This window comes from Pseudophryne corroboree, chromosome 10 (assembly GCF_028390025.1).
Source record: "Pseudophryne corroboree isolate aPseCor3 chromosome 10, aPseCor3.hap2, whole genome shotgun sequence".
NCBI lineage: Eukaryota > Metazoa > Chordata > Amphibia > Anura > Myobatrachidae > Pseudophryne > Pseudophryne corroboree.
In genome coordinates, this window is record NC_086453.1 from 362,510,404 (window position 1) to 362,528,808 (window position 18,405).

General features: G+C 46.6%; 1 protein-coding gene across 1 annotated transcript in view; it reads right to left on the minus strand.

The window, feature by feature from the left end:
• LOC134965666 (nicotinamide N-methyltransferase-like) overlaps nucleotides 1-18,091 on the minus strand; it is a 43,890-nt gene extending 25,799 nt beyond the window's left edge. Inside the window, exons 1-2 of the mRNA XM_063941993.1 lie at nucleotides 17,941-18,091; nucleotides 2,618-2,825 (exon numbers count right to left, since the gene is read on the minus strand). Coding sequence (XP_063798063.1) covers nucleotides 2,618-2,825; nucleotides 17,941-18,091 — 359 coding nt within the window. The remainder of the gene's footprint in view (nucleotides 1-2,617; nucleotides 2,826-17,940) is intronic.
• Between the last annotated feature and the right edge of the window lie 314 nt (nucleotides 18,092-18,405).

An 18,405-nucleotide genomic window follows, 5' to 3' on the forward strand; every position in this document is an offset into this window, starting at 1 on the left:
CCTTCCATAGCTGTCTCATTTAGAGGTCCATTTATTAACATGTCTGCTCAGCTCTTCTTGTCCAATGATAGCAAGCTCCCCAGCAGCAGCACACAGCAGGCCGATGCACATGCATAGTCACACCTGACTGTCAGTGAGAGAGGAGCTCAGGGAGGCGGAGCTGCCCGGCCAGCTACTCTTATTGTGTTATAGTGCAGAGCGGCCAGGCAAGGAGCATCCCCTCTGCCTACCTCCTTCCTGCCTCCCACAGCTGGCCATGTACAAGCAGAGCATGGCTTTAGGTGGCCCAGGAGCTAAGGCAGCAGATGGCACCATGCCCGCCACTGGTTGTATCCCACTTATAAAAGTAGATGCCAGTACTTTAATTGATCTGACTTAATAGTATGCTCATTCATTGACCACAAGAGGTCAATAACGAACACCCAACAGAATGGTTTCCCATACTGCAGTCAGACTCATGATGGTTTTGTGCTTTAAGGCTCCTTTTAATTCATGTCTGTATTCTGCAAAGAGCAACTTCATGTCCCTCAGTAAAGGGATTTTTATTTTTACCTATTGCTCTCCTTCAGGAGAGAAGAGAAGAAGAATCCATATGGATTTAGGTGATGAATGAAATAGAAACCCAGGGATTTGGGCAAGTTGTTTATTTCAAATGAAAGAGTTACACAGTAATGGGATTAGTAAAATTATCTAAGTCTGGTGAAATACATATAACAGGAGACCATGGAGGTCATTCATATCTGATCGCTGGGCTGCGTTTTTTGCTGTCCTGTGATCAGATTGTCGCCACCTACAGGGGGAGTGTATTTTTGCTGTGCAAGTGTGCGATGCTATGTGTACGCCGAGCTGCTAACATTCTGTGTGTGCCGTCTCTGCGCAGCCCAGAACTTACTCTTCCACTGCGATTGAATCTGGCTGATTAGGGCCAGAGCTGACGTCAGACACCCTCCCTGAAAATGATTGGGAATGCCTGCTTTTTCCAGAACACTCTCAGTAAACGGTCAGTAACCACCCACAAACTGCTTCCTCCTATCAATCACCTTGCGTACGCCCATGCAAATGGATTTTTTGCACCATCCCGTCGCTAATCGACATTGTTGTTGTCTAACACGCATGCACATTGCAGTGCATATGCATGTGCAGTTAGGATCTGATCACCCGCTGTGCAAAAACGCACATCAGCTATCAGATCTGAGTTACCCCCAATGGCATGAGCTGTACAACAGATATTTCTTTCATCCCAGGCAGAGCCGGCCCTAACCAATATGATGCCCTAGGCAAGATTTTGGCTGGTGCCCCCTAGCACCACCGCTGGTTCTGCCTCTGACCTTGCACCTCTTTCCCAGCACCATCACCCCTCACCCATAGCAGTCCTTATTCTCCCTATATTTTAAATAGGAACAGTTTGCACATTTGATGCACAGCCCAAAAAGGGGCATCTTCTTGCTGGCAAGGGGCATGGCCACACAATAGTAACCCCAATTCCAATTACGCCACACAGCACTGCAACTTTATTCACATTTTATCTTGCGATCGTGTCCATAATTCACATTACATCCCACAGTAGTATCACTTTACCTTATAAACGTTACTCCTCACAGTAGAGCCCCTTATTCACATTACATCACACTGAATTGCTCCTTATTAACATTACACCACACCTTATTGTTCTTTATTCACATTAGATGACACAGTAGTGCCCTTTCTATATGCAACACCACATAGTAGAGCACCTTATACACATAATGCCTGACATTAGTAATGCATTTATACACAATTCCACACAGTAATGCCCCTTACACATATGAGACACATTAATGTCTTTATAAACATAATGAGCCTTACACATTATGACAACCTTTATTAATGCCCTTTTACACATAATGTACCTTACACATATGGTGCACATAATTAATGCCCTTATACACATAATGACACACATATTGCCCCCTACACATTTGCTGCACATTATTAGTGCCCCTATACACATAATGACACACATACAGTAGTACCCTGTTACACATATGCCGCACATTATTAATGCCCTCATACACATAATGACACACATAGTGGCCCTTTACACATATGTTGCACATTATTAATGCATTTTTACATGACACACATAATGCTCCTTACACATATTCTGAACACTACTGCACAACCAACCCACTCACATGCCCACAGCACTCACACTTCCACTAACACTGTGACCTCTACCTCTGCTTGGATACAGATGTGTCCTCACAAATCTTGCATCAATGCTAACGTTGGGCACCTTTTCTTTATGAAAATGCATCTTATTTGCATTGCTATGTGGCTAGGATGCACAAGCAGCTTCTGCTGATTAAACTGATATGCAGCATGCCTATATACTGTGTGAGACTGTGGCTGTATCTGCATATGAAATGCTACATACAGAATATAGGCATGCCGCATATCATTTTAATCAGCAGAAGCTGCTGATGCCCCTAGGCATATCAAATGCCCTAGGCAATTGCCTAGTTTGCCTATGCCTATGGCCGGCTCTGATCCCAGGCTTAAAGCATTTGGAAAAGTTTACTGAGTACTGACACTGGGTTTACGCTTGATAGATGTTTTGGAAAATATGTTTTCTTACCTGTTTCCTTCTGTACATGTAATATATGGCATTATGTGAGACCAATCAAATGCTCCGGTATGTGTGTTAATCCATTTGTTCACCTCCATAATACATCGCTCAGAGCACTTCAGCACAAGGATCTGTTTGAAATATCCACTGGCTGTATACAGATGATGAATGAAGGATCCAGTACTGATGTCAATCAAAAGGTCTCCCTTAATGTGACCTGCAGGGAAATATCCCAGTGATTACAAAGTGTAATATAATATATAGCATCTACAGTACTCTACTATGCATCATTCTGTAATGTCACATTACAGGTAGAGATCTGAGGAATCGGATGTACCCTTTTTTTTTTGCCAAATTTATTTCACACTCGGATTTATCCAGATTTATCTTATTGGTTTATCCAAAACACGTGAGAACCCGCACATCACTAGATACAGGTAAGACACTTCCTCACAATACACCTGTTGCTGCTTCCCTGTAATGTATGAGGTATGTAAGTACTTCTCTGATCAGCATTTCCAGTAACTGGAGCCACTTTTCCTTCATATACACAAGACATTTACAGACCTCAGAAGCAGACCTGGCGCTACCCGCTCAGCAAAGGGATGCAAAGCAGGTAGGTGCCAGGCAGGAGAGCCGCTCTCCCTGCTTTGCATTCCTGTGTTGTGCCTGGGACCCTACTGCTGCCAACTGCTCTGCCTGTCAGCCTGTCACCCCGTTTGACAGGCAGCGGCGCCAGCAGCTTGAAGCCCCCCCCCCCCCTGCAGTGTCCTGGCCGAAAAAGGGGTGGCGCTACACTGCACAAAGGGGCGGAGCTACATGGGACCAAGCTGCAGTGCACAGGAGGATAGAAACTGCTAGTGGCAGTTCTATTACAGATACGGCCAGCCACATGGTATGTTGAGGTAGAGAGTGAGTGAGAAAGTGTATGTGTGTGTGTGTATCTACAGTATGTATGTGTATGTTTGTGTGTATCTACAATATGTGTGTATATCTATTTGTGTGTGTGCGTGTCTATGTGTGTATGGCTGGATTATGCAGATGGGAGCCCAGGACAAGACCCAGGGATGTATTAACCTACATTGCTGCCCCTCGACGCCCTTCGCAGCGATGTAGATCACATACTGTATGTACTAACATATGCAATCAACATTGCAATGCTGTGATACCTGTGAGAGGGTGTGCAGGGGGTCTCCATCACCTTCCAGGGCTCTGTACACTCCTCACTGGCTACGAAGCAGCAGCAGCAGGCTGTCCCCGGCACCTCCTCCTCCTCCCTGCAGTGGGAAGGACCTACGGTTGCGTTGCATGGGGGAGGAGGAGTTTACCTTCTGGGTCCAGGCTTCCTGGAGGAAGATGTCGTAGTCGAAAATATTATACCCACATGCATCACGTGTAAACATCACACAGAGTGGCCTCCGTGTGTGTGCTTGTTCGGGTGGTCTTCATTATGCTGACTGTCGGGATCCTGGCGCAACCGGCGCTGGAATCCAGACAGCCAACATACCTACAGATATTCTCTCTCGTGGGGGTTCACGACCCCCTGGAGGGAGAATAAAATAGCGTGGCGCACGTAGCACGCCACAGTGCCCGCAAGGGTCTCATTTGTGCTCGCCATGCTGTCGGTATACTGGTGGTCGGGCTCCCGGCATCGGTATGCTGGTCGCCGGAAGCCCGGCCGCTGGCATACCACACTACACCGCTTGTTTTGCTGTGCGTACGCATACCTGCACGCTGCGTACATTGGCTCACGAAGCCCTGTGTATTAGCGCGTGGTAAGAGTAAATACGGTAGCATACACATTCGCATGGAAAAGCCACAAAGTCATATCAGCTATTTAATCCACATAGTGCATAATTTACACATAGTCTACATGCACCACGCCAGCAAGTTACATTTATTTCAGGAAAGGAACAATAGAGATATTCAACTTTACAGTATATGAGGGGACAGAATTAGGTTAGGAGGTGGTGTTTGGTATCCAGATATACTGTATTTCAAGGGCAATATTCTGATCGCAGGTTGCAGAATGTAGCATGCTCCTGCACATAGATATGCGCAGGAGTACAATATTAATAACTCACTGTATTTACTGTACTCCTGATATTCGGCTGGAACCCAGTGGAGGACACCTGCAAGTGCACCTGGACCAGGCATCGCCAACCTATTCAAGCCGACCTATGACCCCTCATGTACTGTAAATGACCAACCCTCTGACCTATGAAAGAAGAGCTTACAGTTTCCTTTGTACTATGTTTCGACAAATGTATAAAATCCTAGCCTTCTGACCGGTCCCAGTCTAATTCTCTGTAGGTCATCTTTCTAGACTTACTGAGGACCGGATCCGGGTGGCGCAGGCGAACAAACGTATGTAATGTAGAAATAAAAAAGCGCTTGTTATATATAATTATGTGTATGCGCAAAACCTGTAAAAAAGAAAGATTAGTAAAAATGTTTACAGCCCCTTTTGGACTATATAAGATTGGATTGCAAATCAGCAAATAAAGGGATCTGGATAAATATCTATCCCTCTCTAAATGTTGATCAGTCCATATGATGTTGAAAAACTGGTATGTATATAAGGAGTTTCTTACCCCTATATAGCAGAAGTCCAGATATTCATAGCGCTCGTTGCTGTTTTCCACTGGTAGCAGTGATCTTGCTGCTGTTTAATTAGCAGCTGAACGGCTGGCGGCCGGCTGGCGGCTGGCGGCTTTGATTAGCTGCCAGCTAACTGATGTCTCCCCGTCCGTGCTGCTAAAGGATGGATAGCGGCTGGCTGGCGGCTGGCGGCTTTGATTAGCTGCCAGCTGACTGATGTCTTCCGTGCAAACTAGGGGTTCCTGTGTAGACCAACGCGTTTCAGGCATAAGCCCTTCATCTAGGGGAACCAGCAAGTCAGCCAGCCGGCAATTACAACCGCCAGCCGCTATCCATCCTTTAGCAGCACGGACGGGGAGACATCAGTTAGCTGGCAGCTAATCAAAGCCGCCAGCCGTTCAGCTGCTAATTAAACAGCAGCAAGATCACTGCTACCAGTGGAAAACAGCAACGAGCGCTATGAATATCTGGACTTCTGCTATATAGGGGTAAGAAACTCCTTATATACATACCAGTTTTTCAACATCATATGGACTGATCAACATTTAGAGAGGGATAGATATTTATCCAGATTCCTTTATTGGCTGATTTGCAATCCAATCTTATATAGTCCAAAAGGGGCTGTAAACATTTTTACTAATCTTTCTTTTTTACAGGTTTTGCGCATACACATAATTATATATAACAAGCGCTTTTTTATTTCTACATTATATGATAAATTATTTAATTGAGCTGCTATCAAATCCCTTTCAAAGCGCAATTTAGTACTCTTTTTACGAACAAACGTATGTACTCTTGGTTGTAACTGTTCTTTTGTATTATTGTTGTATTTCTCTGTGAACCCCCTTTTAAGTAAATATTTGTTGCTGCGTTGGACCACAACATAACATATAACTACTGGTGTCGCATTCCATTCCTGTTAGGGATTTAAAGTGTATTCAGCCGCACGTGTAGCTACATTGTGCTCACAGCGTGTCGGCATGCTTATGCAACGTGTATGCATTCATAGAGGTTTATCCCACACACTTAGCGGCCGCAGCGGCCCGAACACTTGTAAAATAAGGTATTTATTTTTCCTTGAAAGTTAAACGTACTTAACAAAGGTATGCCAGGGGGAGGAGGGTCGGCGTCAGTGGCGGGGAGGCAGCAGAGGGAGCGGCCGGTGATAAGATGCCCAAAGGCTTCTATAGGGTATCGCCATCCAAAGATGGCGATACCCTCATGGGTGGAAACATGGTGGCCAGGTGTTAGTATATCCGAAAATGTGATAAACCCCCCAGAAAATGGGGGATTTATTGCATTTTCCCTTTAGTACAGTACATCCTACCCTGAGTGTGAAGGAGGTAGCACCGCCCTGCCAGATCCTTATTGCCGGGAGAGGTGGGAGCGCTCAGTGCCACATTATTCAGCAGCAGGAGAGTGAGATGAGCGGCGCTGCTGTCACTGCTGCCAGGGAGAAGCCACCGCTGCTGCAGCAGGATACACTGATATAGAGGGAGCAGGCAGGCAGCCAGGGACGGCACTCTCCTCTACACAGGACTCTTATATGACAAGCGGGACACTGGGACAAGCGGAGGGAAACTCCTCCGATTCCAAATGCGCTGTGTGTTTGTGCCCCTGGACGGTTGCCACTGTCACCTTTCCCTTAATCCGGCCATGTGTGTATGTATCTATTTATGTGTGTGTGTGTGGGAAGGGGGGGCATAATTTGTATAAATGGCACTTCTGAGGGCATTATATGTAATCAACACTACTACAGGGGCTATTATGTGTATAAACTGCACTACTACAGGTGCTATTGTGTGAATATGCGGCACTACTACAGGGGCTATTATGTGTATAAGCAGTGCTACTACAGGGGCTATTATGTGTATAAGTGGTGCTACTACAGGGGCTAGTATGTGTATAAGCTGCACTACTACAGGGACTATTATGTCTATAAGCTGCACTATTACAGGGGCTAGTATGTGTATAATTGGTGTTACTACAGGGGCTATCATGTGTATAAGCAGTGCTACTACAGGGGCTAGTATGTGTATAAGCTGCACTACTACGGGGGCTATTATGTCTATAAGCTGCACTACTACAGGGGCTAGTATGTGTAAAATTGGTGCTACTACAGGGGCTATTATGTGTATAAGCAGTGCTACTACAGGGGATAGTATGTGTATAAGCTGCACTACTACAGGTGCTATTGTGTGTATAAGTGGTGCTACTACAGGGGCTAGTATGTGTATAAGCTGCACTACTACAGGGGCTATTATGTCAATAAGCTGCACTATTACAGGGGCTAGTATATGTATAATTGGTGCTACTACAGGGGCTATTATGTGTATAAGCTGCACTACTACATGTGCTATTGTGTGTATAAGTGGTGCTACTACAGGGGCTATTACGTGTATAAGTGGTGATATTACAGGGGCTATTATGTGTATAAGCAGTGCTACTACAGGGGATAGTATGTGTATAATCGGTGGTACAACAGGGGTTATTATGTATATAAGCGGTGCTACTACAGGGGCTATTATGTGTATAAGCAGTGCTACTAGAGGGGCTAGTATGTGTATAAGCTGCACTACTACAGGGGCTATTATGTCTATAAACTGCACTATTACAGGGGCTAGTATGTGTATAATTGGTGCTACTACAGGGGCTATTATGTGTATAAGCAGTGCTGCTACAGGGGCTATTATGTGTATAAGCTGCACTACTACAGGTGCTATTGTGTGTATAAGTGGTGCTACTACAGGGGCTATTATGTGTATAAGTGGTGATATTACAGGGGCTATTATGTGTATAAGCAGTGCTACTACAGGGGATAGTATGTGTATAATCGGTGCTACAACAGGGGCTATTATGTATATAAGCGGTGCTACTACAGGGGCTATTATGTGTATAAGCAGTGCTACTACAGGGTCTAATATGTGTATAAGTGGTGCTACTACAGGGGCTGTTATGTGTATAAGTGTCACTACTACAGGGGCTATTATGTGTATAAGTGGCACTACTCCAGTGGCTATTATGTGTATAAACAGCACTTCTATGCGCGGGGTAATGTGAATAAGATTGTGCTACTGTGTGGCATAATTTGAAATGGGAGTACTAATGTGTGGCACTGCCGCCTCCTTGTGAGAGGTTGCAAATTTCTAGTTTGCAGAAGGGCGCCGAACACCCTAGCACTGGCCCTGCTCAGAAGTGTCCATAATGCAGCGGTGCAAGTGGGCGGGTACATGTGGGTATGGCGTACACTTAAGAATTTAGACGTAGGTAAACCGTAGCCACCGCCGCCGGGCTGCCGCTCCCTCACTCCACTGCTGCTGCTTTCCGCGCCGCTGCTGCTTGAGGGGAGGAGAGTGCAGAATGCGCCTCTCCTGCCTCTCAGTGTCTACTTTTAATTCAATCAGAACTCGCGGACCGGCAGTCAAGGCTCCTGATTGGCTGCCGGACCGCGAGCTTTGATTGATACCTGCACCGCCGCCAGAGACTGAGGGGCAGGAGAGGAGCATGATGCACTCTCCTCCCCTCACACACAAGAACAGGTAAGCAGCAGGGGAAGGGGGGGGGGCATGTGTACCTGGCACTGGGGGCATATCTGGCACTGAGGGGACATGAGTATCTGACACTGGGGGCATATCTGGCACTGGGGCATCTCTGTATCTGGTACTGGGGGCATATCTGGCACTGGGGGCATATCTGGCACTGTGGGGGCATTTCTGAAATAGGCACTGGGGGGACATGTGTATCTGGCACTGGGGCATTTCTGGCACAGGGGGCATCTCTGTATCTGGCACTGGGAGCATATCTGACACTGTGGGGGCATTTCTGTATCTGGCACTAGGGGCATATCTGACACTGTGGGGACATGTGTATCTGGCACTGGGGGCATTTCTGTATCTGGCACTGTGGGCATACTTGGCACTGTGGGCATATATATATATCTGGCACTGGGGGCATATCTTGCACTGTGGGGGCATTTCTGTATCTGGCACTGGGGGGCAATGTATATCTGACACAGTGGGGGCATTTGTGTATCCGGCACTGTGAGGCAATGTATATCTGGCACTCTGGAGGCATTTGCGTATCTGTCACTGTGAGGAAATGTGTATCTGACACTGTGAGGCAATGTAGATCTGGCACTCTGGGGGCATTTGTGTATCTGGCACTGTGGGGCAATGTGTATCTGGCATTGTGGGGCAATGTGTATCTGGCACTGTGAGGCAATGTATATCTGGCACTCTGGGGGTATATGTGTATCTGGCACTGTGGAGCAATGTGTATCTGGCACTGTGTGGCAATGTGTATCTGGCACTGTGGGGCAATATAGCCTCTTAGGTAACATGCACACTTAGAAATCACTGACGCCTGGTGGGTGTGAGTTACCAGTTCCCTCTGCTAGTGTCTATTACAATACAATGCACCTAACCCGTACCAGGAGAGTGTGCTGATTAATATAATATGTAACACTGTATATCTGTTATGCACACCAGTGCCTGCAGGAATGTACTGGTGTCTGAACTGTTATGCACACCAGTGCCTGCAGGAATGTACTGATGTCTGATCTGTTATGCACACCAGTGCCTGCAGGAATGTACCGGTGTCTGAACGGATAGGGATGCAAAACAAATGAACTCACAGACAGACTGGGGAATATGACATTACATACACAGAAGGTGATAGGGTAACAAAATAAACACAAAGTGAACAGAGAAGCCCAGAGGCTAAGAAACTGGGTGTCTCCCTAGTAATAGGAATGCACAGATGGAAAAAGCAAGATGTTGTGTTTTAATACGTAGAGAACCCGAAATGCTGTTGCTAAGGGCAACAGCAAAACCCTAAAGGGTTACCAACGGGTGTGGCAGTAAACTCCTTGGTCAGAGATGGAATGATAGACACAAGGAGAGTCTCCACAATCCTAATCCTCACTTGCAGTGCACAGGTTCAGCTTACTGCCACTAAACTGACACCTGACACCTTGCACAGTGAGAAAGGATTTAGGCAGGCAAGTCTGAGAATACAGCCGCAAACTTGCTAAGTTCACAGAGTAGCAAAAGAACCCCAGCAAGTTAAACGACTGACTCCAGTCTTACTGCTAGGTCTGGATTGGCAGAGTGTAGTACCAAACCCCCAGGCCTATTTGCAGTAAGCAACAACAAATACAAAGCTACACAGTACTGGCTAACTTTCAGGAACTAACTAACCAACAAAGATTCAGTAGCATCTGCTTAACCTGAGAAGAGGGTTTATAAAGCAGGTGCTGTCCACGCCCCACTCAGACCTCACAGACTGTGAGCACAAAAACCAGCACCGAATCCCCTGCCGTGCACAGAGCCTGTAACCACTGCACAGCAAAAGACCCGAACCGGAGTATCGGCTGCGCTTAGGTTACTCCGCTAGCACTTGTCTCCCGGTTGCCATGACGACGTGGCAGCACAGGGCAGGAGACCCTAACAGTACCCCCCCTCTGACGAGGGGTCAAAGAACCCCTACCACCGGGTTTATCGGGGAACTGCGAGAAGAAAGAGCGTATCAGTCTGGGGGCATGAAGATCACAACTGCGCACCCACGACCGCTCCTCCGGGCCATACCCCTTCCAGTGCACCAAAAACGACAGCCGACCCCGAACCATCTTGGAGTCAAGAATCCTTTCAACAACAAACTCCCTCTGGCCACGTATCAGAAGAGGGGAAGGTCTTCCACTGGAAGAAGGATTACTAATCGCCCGTTTTAAAAGGGAACAATGAAATGTTTTATTGATACCCAAAGAACGGGGCAGATCTAACTGAAATGCCACCGGATTGATAACCCTGGTGATCTTATAAGGGCCGATGAACTGGGGGCCTAACTTATGAGATGGCTGTCTCAACTTCAAATTCTTGGTAGACAACCAGACAAAGTCTCCTAATTTGAAGCTGCAGGGTCTTTTCCGCTTATCAAAAACCCTTTTGGTCACTAATGACACAGACACAAGGGCTTTCTTCACTTTCCTCCAAATACCTCTAAGGAACGAAACCACAGAGGAACCACCAGGCGTGGAGTCCAGGGGGTCAAAAGAATTGGCCTTAGGATGATGCCCATACACACAAAGGAAGGGAGAGATCCCTGTAGCAGAGAGAGCCGCGTTGTTATAGGCAAACTCCGCCATGGACAAATGAGCAACCCAGTCAGTCTGACACTTGGAGACATAACACCTGAGGAACTGCTCCAAGGACTGGTTCACCCTTTCAGTCTGCCCATTAGACTGCGGATGGTAGCCTGACGACAAGCTGACAGAAATCTGGAGATCGGAACAAAATGCCCTCCAGAATTTGGCCACAAACTGGGATCCGCGGTCAGAGACCACATCAAGTGGCAACCCGTGGAGACGCACAACATGCAGCATAAATAATTCAGACAGGCGTCTGGCCGATGGCAGCCCAACCAGTGGAATGAAGTGCGCCATCTTCGAAAACCTGTCAACGACAACCCAGATGGCTGTCATCCCCGAGGATTTGGGCAAGTCCACCACAAAATCCATTGAAATGTGGGTCCACGGCTTAGATGGAATAGAGAGTGGATGTAATGGGCCAACAGGAACCCCTCTAGGAGTCTTATTTCGGGCACAGATGTCACATGCCCGAACCCACTGATCCACATCCTTAGCCACGAGGGCCACCACACCGCCCTAGATAGCAACTCCCGAGTTCTGGCAATACCCGGGTGACCTGCCGACTTCTTGGCATGGAATTCCAGGAACACTCGCTGTCTTAACCTAAGAGGCACAAACAAAAGACCTACCGGAAGGTCTGGAGGAGCCTGCTCCTGTGCTCTAAGGACTAATGACAAGAGGTCCTGGGTAATGCCCACTTTAATACATGATGGGGACACAATGGGCAACGGCTCCTCGGTGGTCTCCTGGATAGGAGCAAAACTCAGCGAGAGCGCATCAGCCTTGATGTTTTTTGACCCAGGGCGATATGTTATCAAAAAATTAAAGCGAGCAAAAAACAAAGCCCATCGTGCCTGCCTGGCATTGAGACGCTTCGCTGACTCTAAATATGCCAGATTCTTATGGTCGGTGAGAATTGAGACCACAAACTTAGCCCCCTCAAGCCAGTGTCTCCACTCCTTGAGTGCATCCTTAATAGCCAACAATTCCCGGTTACCCACGTCATAATTCATCTCGGCAGGCGAAAATTTACGGGAAAAGTAAGCACAGGGATGAAGGCGATTATCAGACACTCCCATCTAAGAGAGCACTGCCCCAATACCCATCTCAGAGGCATCCACCTCTACCACAAAAGGACGCTCTGGATCTGGGTGTCGCAGCACCTTGGCCTAGACAAATGCCCTTTTGAGATGGGCAAAAGCCGCTTTAGCCTCACAAGACCAGTGAGCAACATCCGCCCCTTTCTTAGTGAGTGCCACCAAGGGCGCCACTATAGACGAAAATCCAGCGATAAATCGTCTATAAAAATTCGCAAAGCCCAGGAAACGCTGAAGCGCCTTCAAACTAGTGGGCTGCACCCAATCCAGCACTGCCTGTACCTTGGAACCCTCCATTTGGAAACCTTCTGGGGAGATAATATATCCTAGAAATGCGATTTGCTGAACTTCAAATTTGCACTTCTCCAGCTTCGCCCCAAGCCGGTGGTCTCTGAGTTTCTGGAGGACTAAGCGTACATGCTTCCGATGTTCCTCCAGGGAATGGGAGAAGATTAGGATGTCATCTAAGTATACAACTAAGAATCTATCCAAATATTCCCTGAGTACATCGTTCATGAAATCCTGAAAGACTGCCGGGGCATTACAGAGCCTAAAAGGCATCACCAAATATTCATAATGCCCTGAGTGGGTATTAAAGGCAGTCTTCCATTCATCCCCCTCTCTTATTCGGATTAGATTGTACGCCCCGCGTAGGTCAATCTTAGAAAAAATGGTGGCAGTACGAAGCTGGTCAAACAAGACCGAAATGAGAGGCAGTGGGTATGAGTTTTTAATCGTGATACGGTTCAATTCCCTGAAGTCGATGCAGGGTCGCAACGAACCGTCCTTTTTACCCACGAAAAAGAACCCCGACCCGACTGGAGACTGTGAAGGTCTGATAAATCCCTTAGCCAAGTTCTCCTGAATGTACTCTGCCATAGCCTGAGTCTCAGGACGTGACAGGGAGTACAACCTGCTCTTGGGAAGCTTAGCATTCGGCAACAAAACAATCGCACAGTCATAGGGGCGATGGGGAGGTAGTACCTCTGCAACTTTTTTGGAGAACACGTCCGCAAAATCTGCATAACACCCTGGCAATCCTGGCAAACTTAACTGCGAGAGCCTGACTGGAAGGCTCAAGCAACTCCTGAAACAATCAGTACCCCAACTAAGAATCTCCCCAGAGACCCAGTCAAATTGAGGATTGTGGGCCCTTAACCAGGATAACCCCAACTCCAATGGGGCAAAAGTACAGACAGTCACATAAAAGGACAATTTTTCAGAGTGTGTGGCTCCAATAAACAAAGAAATCTGGCTAGTGCAAGAGGTAATTTTACCTTGGGATAATGGTTCCCCGTTTAACCCACAAATCTCAATTTCCAATGCCAAGGGTACTAAGGGAACAGAGTGTTTCAGGGCGAATTGGCGGTCCATAAAAACCCTGTCGGCCCCACTGTCCACAAAGGCCTCAGTCTTGACAGTTTGACCGAGGATCTTCAAGGTCACCGGAATGATAAAAGTCTTCTTGGGAAATTCTGACTTCTGGCCTGACAGGATATTTCCCATCACCTTCAGGCCCTGAAGTTTTCCGGCTTTTCTGGGCATGATACTACCACATGACCTTTATTTCCACAGTACAAACACAACCCCTGCTGTCTCCTCCGCGTCTTCTCACGCGAGGAGAGGCGGGTAGCCCCAATCTGCATAGGCTCCTCGGAAAATTCCTCAGAGTCTGAGGTTCCCTTGGGAAAGAAGGAAACCTCGGTCTCCCTTTCAAGCCTATGCTCTCTCAGCCGTCTATCCACCCGGATCGATAACTGCATGAGCTGATCCAAGCTATCAGGCAAGGGATATTGTACCAGTTGGTCTTTTATCTGGTTAGAAAGACCTCTTCGGTACTGGTGTCTCAGGGCTGGGTCATTCCACTGGGTATCATGGGCCAACCTCCGAAACTCCGTACAGTAAACCTCAACTGGCCTTCGCCCTTGCTTAAGGATCGAAATCTGAGCCTCGGCTGAGGCCGTCTTGTCAGGATCATTATACAACATGCCCAGTGCCGTAAAAAAAGCATCAACACTTTTAAGCGACGGACAGTCAGGCTGCAACCCATATGCCCAGACCTGTGGGTCTCCTTGTAGCAAGGAAATCACTATGCCCACCCGCTGAATCTCCGACCCAGAAGACTGAGGCCTAAGCCGGAAGTATAGCTTGCAGCTCTCCTTGAAACAAAAGAACTGCGAGCGATCTCCAGAAAAACAATCCAGGAGATTTACTTTCGGCTCCTTAACCCCTGAAGGTGCTGCTGCTGCGGGAGCTCTGCCAGCGGCCTGGGAGGTGTGCATTTTAATGGACAAATCATTAAATTGTCGAGTCAGGACCTGTACCTGATCGACCACCTGTTGCAACGTATTTTGAGGGGTATGCTCCATATTCCCACAAAATTTCAACAGGAGTATTAGGCTGCTGAATATGTTATGCACACCAGTGCCTGCAGGAATGTACTGGTGTCTGAACTGTTATGCACACCAGTGCCTGCAGGAATGTACTGGTGTCTGAACTGTTATGCACACCAGTGCCTGCAGGAATGTACCGGTGTCTGAACGGATAGGGATGCAAAACAAATGAACTCACAGACAGACTGGGGAATATGACATTACGTACACAGAAGGTGATAGGGTAACAAAATAAACACAAAGTGAACAGAGAAGCCCAGAGGCTAAGAAACTGGGTGTCTCCCTAGTAATAGGAATGCACAGATGGAAAAAGCAAGATGTTGTGTTTTAATACGTAGAGAACCCGAAATGCTGTTGCTAAGGGCAACAGCAAAACCCTAAAGGGTTACCAACGGGTGTGGCAGTAAACTCCTTGGTCAGAGATGGAATGATAGACACAAGGAGAGTCTCCACAATCCTAATCCTCACTTGCAGTGCACAGGTTCAGCTTACTGCCACTAAACTGACACCAGACACCTTGCACAGTGAGAAAGGATTTAGGCAGGCAAGTCTGAGAATACAGCCGCAAACTTGCTAAGTTCACAGAGTAGCAAAAGAACCCCAGCAAGTTAAACAACTGACTCCAGTCTTACTGCTAGGTCTGGATTGGCAGAGTGTAGTACCAAACCCCCAGGCCTATTTGCAGTAAGCAACAACAAATACAAAGCTACACAGTACTGGCTAACTTTCAGGAACTAACTAACCAACAAAGATTCAGCAGCATCTGCTTAACCTGAGAAGAGGGTTTATGAAGCAGGTGCTGTCCATGCCCCACTCAGACCTCACAGACTGTGAGCACAAAAACCAGCACCGGATCCCCTGCCGTGCACAGAGCCTGTAACCACTGCAGAGCAAAAGACCCGAACCGGAGTATCAGCTGCGCTCAGGTTACTCCGCTAGCACTTGTCTCCCGGTTGCCATGACGACGTGGCAGCACAGGGCAGGAGACCCTAACAATATCTGTGTGCAAATGAGTCTATATGTAAAGCATAACAGATCTTGGCATGGAAACAAAGTGTTGCTGCTGCATTTTAGCACTTCAAAAACAGATTTAGAAACTCATTACCTGGGCACAGGCTTGTCTGAGGGTACTGGCAGAGGCATGGGCCAGCTGGTGAGGGGGATGAATGCTCCTGTCCATAGTGTATGCATAGTGTTCCTCATTCATTTTTTTTAAGAGGTGCATGGCCAAACCTCTAGGATTTGGCCACACCGCTTGTATCTTCCGGGCCCCACATATGTTTTCCCAGCCCTTCCCATCTCAGCTTTACTCTAGGTAAAAAGCTTTTGAGCATTGTTTTTCATTCTGTTATGGGGACCATGTAGCTTAAGGGGGGCTAAAACTGTACATCCTGCAGCCGCTTCTTTACTTCTTTACCAAACTCAGCAAACTCTCCTCCTAGACCTTCTTTCCCACACTCACTATTTACCCCATCTGTGTCACCCTTGTCTATCTGCCCCTCCCATTTAGAATGTAAGCTCTCATGAGCAGGGCCCTCTACCCTCATGTGATTTCCTTCTCTTATTTAAACTATCTTCTACTCCAACCTCCCTAGTGATGGTCAGTCCCACATCCTGCTCTGTTAGCATCATGGTGGCCCTGTTCCTGCCACTGACCTGACTTTGAGCTCTGAGCGGGGACCCAGATGGTGTAACCAAAAGTTATATCCGACAAGAGAACCAGCTGGTGAGTTACAGTAGCTTGCACATGGTCTGGTGGCTACACATAGGTGAGGAGATTCTGCATCATGTCTTGGGGACTGGTGCTGAGCAGCCATGGATCCTGTGACCCTGGAGTAAGACCTGGGATTGTCATGGCTGCCAGGGATCCTCCCACCCTACTGTAAGACATGGGAGTATCATCGCTGCCAGGGATCCCCCCATCACAAAATCCCTCTTTTTTCAGTGCATTCTGTCCTTTATAAAGTGTGGTAGGGAGTGGGAATGATATTCATTTTATGTCAGTAAAGGGTGTTGCCAAATTGCTGCCTTGCCCATGGTGACAAAAATCCTAGTTTTGGCCCTGGTCAACCCCACATACGTTTTAGTAAGACCTGGGATTATCATGGCTGACAGGGATCCTCCCACCCTACTGTAAGACTTGGGGGAATCATCACTGTCAGGGATCCTCCCACCACACAATCCCTCTTTTTGCAGTGCGCTCTGTCCTTTATAAAGTGTGATAAGGAGGGGGATGGATAATAATTTTATGTAAGAAAAGGTATGGGGTGCCAAATTGCTGCCTTGCCATGGGTGACAAAAATCCTAGTTTTGGCCCTGGTCAACAGCACCTACTTTTTAGTTGGTCTTGTCAAGTGCTCAACTTTTCAAGTGCTCAACTTGCCCTTCTAGCCCTTGTCATCTGACAGTGTGATTACACAGGGTTCTTCAATCCTCACTCAATACAATGTAACTACAGTATGTAAGTGGGCAGATATAATGATATAATGCATACAGATGGAGCCTCGCTCATCTGTCCGTCTCTGGCGTTTTATGTATGGCATTACTGGCGAGTGTAATACTAGTGATCATCCACCAGATTTTGCTTTTAAAAATCACTGTTGTGCATGCATGTGGTGTCACATAAAATACTATAGTGCAAGAATCACCATTGCAAATGCAAGAGGTCTCCATTTAAAAAACACTATAGCGCAAGAACTACTTTACTGTACAGTACTGTATGTTAAATAGACATGTCAGTGTACATATATAATGATGTAATGCATATTCCTAACACTCAATGGCAATCAGTATGTACTGTACACAGTCATGTTCCGTCATCATAGAAAGAGTCATAGACATTGCATTTAGCAAATTAAAAAAGTAATTCTTCACTATAACAACTGCATAGAAATATATAATCTTAGATCCATCATAAAGAATAATTATTACAATTTATTTATACAGTCCGAGCATTTTATACAGAGCTGTACAGAGAATATATTTGGCATGCACATCAGTCCCTGCTCCATTAGAGAATACAGTGTAAATTCCCTAACACACAATGTACAAGCAGTCACTCACACTAAGGTAAGTTGGTCAGTACAGTATACACACCTTCACTGAATGCACGGTGTAAACATTCCATTGGAAATGTAATTGTATCGTCTCCAAAGACCATATCTGGTTTGTTAGAAAAATATGTTTCCAGATATTCTCTAGAATCAAAGCCGTGTACAGGATAGAATTTATGGGCGCTGGAATCCATCTTGTATTACTGTGTCACAGGCTGTCTGACTCTCACGTCTATTAATTTACTGGCTCAGGAATTCTGTTTATATTCACCAGGACCCAGTTATTTATATTCATCAGTAACCAGGATGTCAGTGTTATCACATGATGGTTTATCAGCCTCAGGAGCTGTCATGGGAATGCAGGAGACAGCGTGATCATCTCCTAAAGCAGAATAAATCATTATACTAATTATTTTTTAATTTATATTTAAATTTTGTAAAATATTTAAGCAATTTAATTAAAAAATTTCTAGTGTAAAATCATACTGTATACACATGTTGGGCCTGT